The 10,940-nt window shown below is 32.5% G+C and overlaps 1 protein-coding gene across 1 annotated transcript; it reads right to left on the bottom strand.

Annotated features, from left to right (window-relative positions):
* Positions 1–1,119: 1,119 nt before the first annotated feature.
* On the bottom strand, positions 1,120–1,913 carry LOC108771863 (uncharacterized). Its single transcript, XM_018537262.1, has 2 exons — positions 1,703–1,913; positions 1,120–1,629 (listed from the first exon to the last, which is right to left on the bottom strand). Exons 1-2 carry the CDS (start codon positions 1,811–1,813, stop codon positions 1,141–1,143), a joined length of 600 nt encoding a protein of 199 aa, XP_018392764.1. The 5' UTR covers positions 1,814–1,913; the 3' UTR covers positions 1,120–1,140.
* Positions 1,914–10,940: the final 9,027 nt, after the last annotated feature.

The raw sequence follows: 10,940 nt of genomic DNA, 5'->3' as shown, positions 1-10,940 counted from the left end.
TTCTTGGTCTCCGTCAAGCGTTCTTGACAGTCGATCACCAAAGTTCCTGATCCGCTGGCCGTACGACGCGAAAAGGGGGTAAAGCGTTCTTTGCCTCCGTCAAGCGTTCTTGACAGCCGTACGCCAGTATCCTAGACTTTGCGCACCGGCGAGAAAAGGGGGTGAAGTGTTCTTCGCCTCCGCCAAGCGTTCTTGGCAGTCGGTCGTAAGGTTCCTGTGCATTTTACATTTTTGCGAAGCGTCCCTCATTACATAAAGGGAACGCCCGCCGCGTTATCCGCGCCGCGACCATCGTCCGCCGCTGGCGTATACTCCGCGTCCGCGAATTTGTATCGTCATACCGTCGACCGCGCCCCGCGTCCGTCTTGGGATTTAAAGATCCCCACGTGTTTTCCGCCGTACTCGCGCCGTAATTTACACGTCTAGTTTTTCTGTTCGTGCCGTCCGTAATATCTTAGTTTCTTTGTCCGCGCCTCGTAGTTTTTCTATACACGTCTTGTATCCGTCTCGTCTACTTGCCGTCTCGACAATATACACAACATACACATCTACACCGGCACACGAATACACACCTGCTTGTCATTTACGAACACGTACACACACTCATTTGTAAATACACACACTACACACAATAAACGTTTCTGTCTCTTGTAAAATACTGTGTCTAGTCTAATCATTTGATTCTGCATTCTCTCTTCCCGTGCGAACCTTTTTCGCGACTAGCGAAATTTGAGACGAACTGATCCGCGCGGAAATTAGGTTGTTTCAAATGTGTGTTTTTTTTCTAACATTACGTTATATTACTGAATAATACGAGTTATGTAAATAAAAATGAACTATTAGTAACAAATCCCAAATTTGTATCACAATGTTAAATAATTAATTTAATAATGTTTAATAATTAATTTATTACACGTTAAATAATTAATTTATGATACAAAAGTTTATATGTACAAGTTTATATATAATTAGATTAATTATTCTTTCAATAACCTTTTTGCATCTTTAAAATTCTTGCATACTTCCATATTATGAATAAGATGAAGTATGTTGACAATATCTTTCTGTAACTCTACAGAACTCGGTACACATTTTATTCTAATCGGAATATCGTCCAGAAGCACTTGTACACTTAGATCATCAAATTTTAAAACGTCGTAACACTTCATTTTTGTCAACTGTTAAAAATGTGATAGATTTTTCATTTTCACTTTTGATTGCACCCCATGAACAACTTGGAAGCAATATGTTCGAGTACGTTGATATTGACATTTCAAAATTTAATTTTTCAGGAGTTTGGTTGATATTTTCTGCGGTGGATGATTCTACAGCTTGTTCACAATTGTCGTTTCTTTGAGGAGTAACGTTATTGAACAAGGACGGTACTTCCATATTTATATCATCACAATCGTCACCGGTCAAATTCTCGGCAACTATCGGAATAGCATTTGGTCTCAATTTCAATACTATTTTTTTAGTATGATGTACTGTACCATCATTTAGTAAAATATCGTTTGAATGAAAAACATCATCGATGCTGAAATGTTCCTCACAAACGAAACAATATTCAGTAAGTGGCCTTTTCAACTGACCTAAAATTGCAGTCCACCGATCCAACAAATTTTTGTCCTGATAATAAAAAAGAATAACCATAAATGTTGCACATAACCTTACAAAATGTAATCAGTATTTTCTTACGTACTTTAGGTGCTTTAAAAAGACTTTTATTCTTAATTCCCAATTCTTTGTTTCGTTTTTTGGTACTTTCCAGCCTATTTCGGCAATTAAGAACTGTACAAACGCGTTTTCCCATTTTCTACAACTTTTGATGCAAGGCGAGTAATACGCAGACGCTGACGTCACAAACCGGAAAGTGGGGTCCGTCAGAACGCCATATTGACAATCGAAACGGGGACACTTTTCAGGCGATCAGGCTATGGAAAAAATTATCTGTAACAAAAAATTAGTACCATTATACGTGCAGTTTGTAATGTATGTATAAAAATTGATAATTTTTACACGTAAAAAGCAAGAAATTAAGTTATTTTAAAAAATAAATGTAAACATACCTTCTTAAATAAGTCATTTTATATAGAATATTTCTTATCCGAATAAACTGTACATATACACAGCCAGACCAGAGGGCACATCTGCTGCTCGAGCACGACTGGATTCTATTCATGGTATAAAGACAAGGGTATGCTCACGCGCATGATAGTTCCAGACAACCAATCAGAAATGTCACTCAGTATACGTCACATTAAGCGGCAAATTCAAAATGCATTTGCTTAGTACTTCTACATACAGTATTGAATTACGGTATTTTCTAATAAGATTGACTTTAAAAACGTGATTTCTCGCCGCTAAATTCAAATAATTTATTCTAATACGTATCACAAATAATTTCAAAAAATAAAAAAGAAATCATCTTCCATTATATAAATTGTGAAATAATTTATATAAAGGAAGGTGATTTTACACTTTTAGTAACAATTAATACTTTTCTTGAAAAGCAATTCACATTATTTATTGTAGAAATACGCAATTAGCAAAAAACTTTCATTGTGCTCTCTTTACAAAAAAAATATATACATATAATGATCATTTAAGATTCTTTTGTAACTTATCTTTGAGGAATGGACGATGAAATGAATAAAAAAACAATTGCAGGTATATGTGTGTATATAATAACTAATATGTCATATAATAAGTATAACGTGTATATATAATACAAGTAATGACTATATTTATTAAGAAATTTTGATAATCATTACATTTGAAGAAGGCTCAATCAAGGGGCCGAAACATGTCATGTATGCATACGAAATTTAATTAAATTCAAAATTTTTATATACAGGAAAATTTAATTTGAAATGTTTCGTTGACTCTCTGCCCGGATCCTCATACGGGCAACAGCGCTTTGACGCCAAACGCTGATTGGTGAAAAACCGGTTGCGAGGGTAAAATTTACCCCCATAACCTGTTTTTCACCAATCAGCGTCCGGTGTCAAAGCGCTGTTGTCCGTATGAGGATCCGGGCTCAGAGTTGCCCTTATTATTATCCTCTATTGTTTCAGCATAAATAAATACATAAATAAATAAGGTGGAATTGTACAATAATATTAATCGATGAAATTGTCAGTGCTCTTGGTGAAAATTTTTCATATAATTTAAAAATATTTTTAATAAAGAATTTAAAATCTAGATTTGTTTATACGAATGTTTATACGAATTCACATATAATAAAAAATTATAAGAAAAAGTGTATTCTTTCTCAATACTTCTGAAAGCGTTTTAATTCATGTAAAAATTCTGACAAATTTTCACCAAGAGTTTCGTGATATTTTTGTTTGATTGTAAAAAGTTAACCTAACCAGATTAGTTATTTACATTTACACTATCAATTTGTTTATGCGTTAATATGAAATATTTCAACCTTACCATGCGTTAAATTTACATTTTCCTCGCACACTTCGATCCATTTTGCAGCAATTTCAGGGTCTTTAGGAAACCTGAAATATTTATTTCCTCTCCTTTCATTTTTACCGTTTTTCGATAATAATTATTGCAGACTTTCACTGCACAAACAGCCATTATTTTTAATAAAAACTCTTGCTTACTTTACCGCTTTAACGAATATCATAAATACGGCATCCATATATGTAATTGACGGCAGCCCATACTTCATTGGCACTCAGAGTCCGAAAGCTTCCGAAAGCATCCGAAAATAGCCGAATGTGACGTAAACTGAGTGATGCGCAAAGGCTTTCTAAATTCGTCCACCGGATGAGCATACCCTTGTGTTTATACCATGATTCTATTTAGAAATGACAGGGACGGGGCCTAACGGTCGAAAACTATTACCGTTGCTGAAAATATTGGGCCTATTTGGGCCCATATATATATTGGAATATTTGACACATTCTTCAACTACTAACCTTCTGATTTCAGGTAATGAAAGTCAGATAAAAAATTTATTTCTATAATTATTAACGAAAATTGGGGATCTGCATATGTTAACCACATTCCGCGTACATTATTTAATTAATTTGTTTACAAAAAATAGAAATTTATTGTTTAAACTCGAATTTTTATATAAGAAAAAAACGAAAAAAAATTTTTTTTTCGGTAAAATCAATTTTAAAAATATTTTTTTGGGGTTTTGACAATATTGATTATAACCATCTTAAAGAGCATAAAAAAACCTACAATTTAAAAAAAAAAAAAGGTCACTTTCCATTGCGTGCCCAAAAGTTACAAGCTGATCAATTTTCAAATTGAAACGGGCATAACGGCCGTCCGAATGAATATTTTGGATTCAAATTTTTTACACGTAATTATGGTCATTAGATTCAACTTTTCCTGCAATATCATTCAAATTGACCGATTAGAAAAAAACTTAAAAAATAAAAACGAAAATTTACCATGTACGATGGTTTTTGTTTTTTTTAAGGTTATGTTGCAAGATTTTCAATTTCATTATTAATACTTTTTTAAAGGCAATTTTATGACGAACAATTTGGTATTTTTTTTTTCTCTGTACAACCAGTAGAACCTGAGATATTCGCAAAAACCTGAAGAAGAAAACGTAAAAAACATTCAAAAATCAACGGGCATGTGAGAGTGCAACGTTGTTGTAGGTACGTAAATAGTCCAACAAACGGATCTTCAATCAAATCTTTAATTAAGTACGTTTCGACTCATTTTCGAGTCTTCTTCAGCAATACAATCAAAACAATCTCCAATTCAATATACAAAGATAGTTCATCAATTTGACAGAAAGGATGTTGTATCTGTGAATATTATGTTATTAATATAATTTTTATCATAAATTAATATAAGAATGTCCTACCTTGCAATTAAAATGCAGAGAATATCATAATCGTGGACCTCATTAATATATATATCTTAGACTTAAACTAATAATTATCACATAAGAATATAGTTCAAATGACAACAAACATGTTTTCACTTCGGTGTCAGAGTTAAAACTGTTAATATTACAAAGAATTGCTAAGTCGTACTTTGAAGAAAATAAATATGTAGGGACAAATATACATAAGTCAATTCTTTAAAAATGAATACAATGTAAAATTAACGCTTATAAAAAATATACATAAGAGAAAATTAATTATAAATTATATTACATTTCGTCTAGCAATGTTTTATTATAATTTTGATGCAAACCATCAGTGTCAATACGTTTATTTAACCCATTCTCCTGTATATGGATGTGAATACATTCAGATATTAAACGCCTATTTAACCCTTCCTCGACACACCTATTTTTTTAATCAAATACGCCAGTGCGGGTCAATGTGACCCGAGACGAACTTTGATCGCTCGCCATTCAGTCATGAATGCACCGATCGACCTGAAAAAATTCTGACTTATACTTTAGACATACTTAAATGATATCCGATCATAAAAAAAAGTATTAAAAATTATTAACATGCTTAAAAAAATTCGCGAAAAATTTTTTTTTGAAAAAATCAAGTTTTACGAAAAAAATTTTTTTTTAATTTTTAATGGAATTAGCTAAAATTTGAAATGTAGGTTCTCGAAACATAGGTAAATATGTAAAAAAAAATTTATTTTAAGGTTCCGCCCAAAAAATATATTTATTTACAACAAGCACACCGGGTCACATTGACCCGAGTCCTTTTTCGACCGACGCTCACCGGCTACTGAGGGCTCGGGATCGCGAGGAAATCATCCACAGCTATAGTTCAATCCCTCGACTGCCACCAGAAGGCCATGAAACCGTCGTTATTTGAATTGCCAGAAAGATATAAGCGTTCAAACTGAACCTACGAGTCACATTGACCCATAGTGTCGAGGAAGGGTTAAATAACGTTCAGAATCAAGAATTAGGAGATCTTAAGGAGATTACGTTGGAAGTTTGTAAAAAACACTATTTTTTAAATAAATGTTAAAAAAAACAATGTTTCGGACCTCGGGGAATCTGGAAAACTCAGATATCCTTTATTCGCATTGCCTTTGACCCATTCACGCAAAAAAAATTGCTTCTTGTGAACGGTTCCCTTTTTTTTTAAAATCTCCGGTAATTTCCCTCCACTAAACTTGTTTTAAATACTCCCGACTGCTGACCGATATGACGTATATTTAAAACCATCGCAGTACTATCACGAGTTAAATTGTAATATATTACCACGAAAAGTAATTAACTGATTATTAATTATTAAAGTTGCCAATATAATGTGAACAAACGTAAAGTGTATTCGACTGTCATGGGACATTTCGACTGCCCGCGGAGCGGTGAGGGCGACAATGCAACATTTGGTTGATTTTCGAATCGCCTCCGTCTAGCTTTCACTGTCCCTCTCATAACACCTCACCGCGCATAATATATTACCAGGAAAAGTAACTGTTTTACATTTATTTAATAATTTTGATTTATCATAACTTCTATTTCAATCATTTATTCCATCCATCGAAAATCTTTTGAGAGCAGGCCGCCTTGTTCCCAGTAAGCAAAATAATATTCCAGCAACGTTATTGAAATGATATTTAACAACATGTAACATTTTGGAATATGTAGTTGTTAACGTTGTATATAACGTTATCGTAAACAAACTTTGACGTACATTTAGAGATTTCAGTAATGTTGATATGGAGTTGCAATATCATTACAACTAATGTTGCGATAATATTTTTATTTCATTAGAACAATGTTGATATAAGGATAAAATATCGTTGGAACTAATGTTGCAGTAATGTTTTTCTAACATTAGAACAATATTCATATGATGATGAAATATCGTTGAAACTAATGTTGCGGTAATATTTTTCTTACATTAGAACAATATTCATATGACGATGAAATAGCAATATTTAGTAAATCAGGGAATGAAATATCATGATGCAAATATGAGAAAAACAAAATCACATCTTTGTTTCTCATATTTACGTTATATTTGCGTAATGATATTTCGTCTTCCGATTTACTAAATGTTGCTGCAATATTGTGCATTGAATTATTCTAATATAAAAGTGAAGTTGCCATAAAGTTTACGTACATACATTTGTCTATCTGGGAATATTCCAACCAAAAAAAATTTTTAATTTAATTTTTTAATTCTTTTTTAATTATTTGTATTATGTACATATATCATCTTTCTTATCATGTAATTAATAATAATAACACATTGAACATATATATGTTTCTGAAAATGCATATCGGGATATCGACGGGATTCGAACCTAAGATCTCTGGGTGGGAACCTAATACGCTAACGCTGAGCTATAATCGCACGCTTGTTTGAACACTTTGGTATTAGACTGTCATTCGTCTTGATCATATAATGGTTCGAATACCGTCGATATCTCATCATATTATGTGTTTTCAAGAATATTGTATATCCAATGGATTGTAATTATAATAAGAAAGTGTAATATGAGAATATAATTATATGTAAATAAATATAAGTTAATTATATGTGTACACAGAAATAATTAAAAAAGTAAGAACTATATTCTGAAAGTGATATAAAAGGTACCTGAGCCGAATAAGGCTCATCCACAGATTTCTATATAATATCTAGTTCGCTACCTCCACAAAATAAGGTGAAGCCAACTTGACAAGGGAGGGGGATAACGGTCATCTTTACCCGGTCATGACTAAACTACAGCATGCTATACCTTAATCTTATAATCGAGCTAAATTCCTCTAATCAAAGCAAAGTGTACGCATAGACTGGAATCAGAATACACATTGAAGATTGAGATTAAAGATTGAAATTTGGCCAATCAAAATAATAGAAACTAAAATTCCTTTATTCTCATTGATCAAATTTCGCAATTTTCAATGCATCAAAATCGACATCAGTTTACCTAAACTTTACAGTATATTTATCTTACTTTATGCGTAAAATAAAGATAAGTTTACAAATCATTTATGCTTACTATGACATCATATAAGAATTACGGCCGGTATTCATAGTCGATTCTTATTTCAAGATTGCCTTAAGTAATGTCTTAAGATGATAAAGCGGCCCTTTGATTGATTCGTAAAGCCCATGGCACATAGAAAAACGTAAGGCCGTAAACGTAATCAGTAAGCGAATTGACCAATCACAGTTGAGAACGTAGCAGCGACTGCTTACATTCTCAACTGTGATTGGTCAATTCGCTTACTGTTTACGTTTACGACCTTACGTTTTTCTATGTGTCATGGGCTTAACTCTTCAAGACTGAACTTAAGAAGGTCTTGAATATTAGAACTGTGACTATGAATACCGGCCTACGAAACCATTTAACAAAATTCAGTATATCAAAATCGACATCTGTTTACCTAAAATTTGCAGTATATTTATCTTACTTTATGCGGCGTAAAATAAAGATAAGTTTACAAATCATTTATGCTTACTATGCATCACATAATAACTGCAAATGTGCATCATTTTATAACGTATATTGCATATAATTATATATGATGTAAATGTTCCTTATAGTAATATCGTAAAAATAATGTTACAAATCTGAAATAAACTTTTCATACATATATGTTATTGCAAAACTCTATGACCAAAAATTTAATCACTGAAATACCTAAATTTTATAATTCCCTTAATGTAAATGTTTTCACTTTTATAATAATAATTAATACGTTAAAAATAGCGAATAAGAGTCAAATTACAATTTAAAATGTCAGTTTTCACTTTTATAATGTCATAAGTAATCATAAAATTGTTCTAAATTTTCAGTAAATTCATTTGTGCATATCGTGATCATCATACAGTCTATCTGAAATCGTATAAAAAATATGAAATATTGTATTGTGTAATATACGTATCAGAGCAACATTTATAAAATATTTAAAATAATATTAAGGAAATATGTTTTAAATATTCGAAAATATATATTATTCGGCAATATTTTAAAAACATTTATATAATGTTATGTAAGAACGTTCATATAATATTTTTATATCATTGCATATATGTTGACTTCATCTAAATAAACATATATTAGAGCAACATTTATAACACATTACGAATAATATTACGGAAACATTTTTTAAATATTGGAAAATATCATATTATTCGGCAATATTTTAAAAACATTTATGTAACATTGTGTAAGAACGTTGACAAAATATTCTTATATCATTGCATATATGTTGACATTATCTAAATAAACGTATTAGAGCAACATTTATAAAACATTTCAAATAATATTACGGAAATATTTTTTAAATATTGAAAAATATCATGTTATTCAGCAATATTTAAACAATATTTATATCACATTACGTAATAACGTTGATAAAATTCATATAAAATCAATGTTTCAAAATGTTAATGTAATGTTCCTTGCTTACTATGTTCTTTTTCCGAGTCATTAACAGATTGGTACTCTGGAATTACAAGCAATTATTTTTCATTGCACGGGCTAGTATAAATTAAATAAATTTCAAATCAAATCTCAATAACCGACTTTTATATTTTGTGCACTAAGAATAACAAATTGCAGAAATTTTTTAGAAATCTGTAATATGCAAATTGTAATCTGTTTTACTTATATTTATGTATGTTCATTTCGAATTTGCACCTTGAATGATCTATTAGTTACTTTTCGTGGTACATATTCAACAAAGAAAATATATTTTATGTATGTTCATTGCAGTTATTTTCTAGAAAACTGTAATATGCAGATTGTAATCTGTTTTACTTATATTTAGGTATGTTCATTTTGAATTTGTACCTTGAATAATCTGTCATTTACACCCACGGTAATTAATTCTGTCCCTCGAAAATTTTCACGAAATGAAAAGTGACCTCCTTTCTATATTAATTGTCACTATTCATGCACAATAAGATTTAAGCGGGAAGCACAGACTTTTGCATAACGCATAAACCATATACATAAAGAATTTGATTGGTCCATTGACTCATGCATAAGAAAATGGGCCAATGAAATTCCTTATGCACATGCTTTATGCGTTATGCAAAAGTCTGTGCTCCCCGCTTAACCCCTTCGATTTGTCTTTTCCGTTGTTGTTCCGTTCCGCTATTTCTGACTCCATGGGAGGGTGCGTCCCGATGGAGAAAGAAATAGCGAAACGGAATGAGAACGGAACATTGATAGAAAAGAGATAGGATTGTTGTATATCTTTTCTATCAATGTTCCGTTACTGTTCCGTTCCGTTATTTCTGACTCCATGTGACTGCACCCTGACTCATGGAACGCGGAAAGACGGCACGGTATAGTGACAAGTTCACATTTGTATGCATTTTCTTAAATGTATTAACTTATTTCTATGCACATTTTATCAATAATCTTATTTTTTCAACGAATATGCTTAATAATTGCATTTAAATCTATTAATTTCATTAAAAAGTGCATAGTAACGTCAACTTGTCACTAGTCCGTGCCGCTTTTCCGGGCAGTTTTGGTTGATAGTAGGAGAAAATTAGCGCGGCTTATCGCGCGCGATTCCTAGTTACTTTACTGCCTACCGCGTACTGCGTACCGCGTTCCGCGCTGCATGTAAAATCACCCTTAGGCTGGAGTCACATTGAGCGGAAATCTACAGCGGAACGGAACAGCGGACCAATCACAATCGCAGAAAGTAAAGTAGCGGAATGATTGTAGAGTTCTGATTGGTTTCACTGTTCCGTTCCGCTGTAATTTCCGCTCAATGTGACTCCAGCCTTAGGGAGGGTTCACACCTTGACGGAAAAGCGGAAAGCGGAAGAGCAGTTAACCGATCAAAACTCGTGCTGGTAGTAAATAGTACAAAACTAACAGAAAGTCGACTACCTGATTGGCTACTGCTTTTCCGCTTTCTGTTTTTCAGTCAAGGTGTGAACCCGCCTTTACTCATCGCATGGTGCGTGCGGCCTGCGATGACATCACGACCAATCGGCACGCGCCAGCTGGAATTCCGTGTTTTTGACAGAATCCAACGTGTCGCG

This window comes from Cyphomyrmex costatus, unplaced genomic scaffold (assembly GCF_001594065.2).
Source record: "Cyphomyrmex costatus isolate MS0001 unplaced genomic scaffold, Ccosl1.0 scaffold168, whole genome shotgun sequence".
Taxonomy (NCBI): domain Eukaryota; kingdom Metazoa; phylum Arthropoda; class Insecta; order Hymenoptera; family Formicidae; genus Cyphomyrmex; species Cyphomyrmex costatus.
The sequence above is the reverse complement of the archived record's forward strand: the minus strand, read 5'-3'. Positions and strand labels throughout refer to the sequence as shown.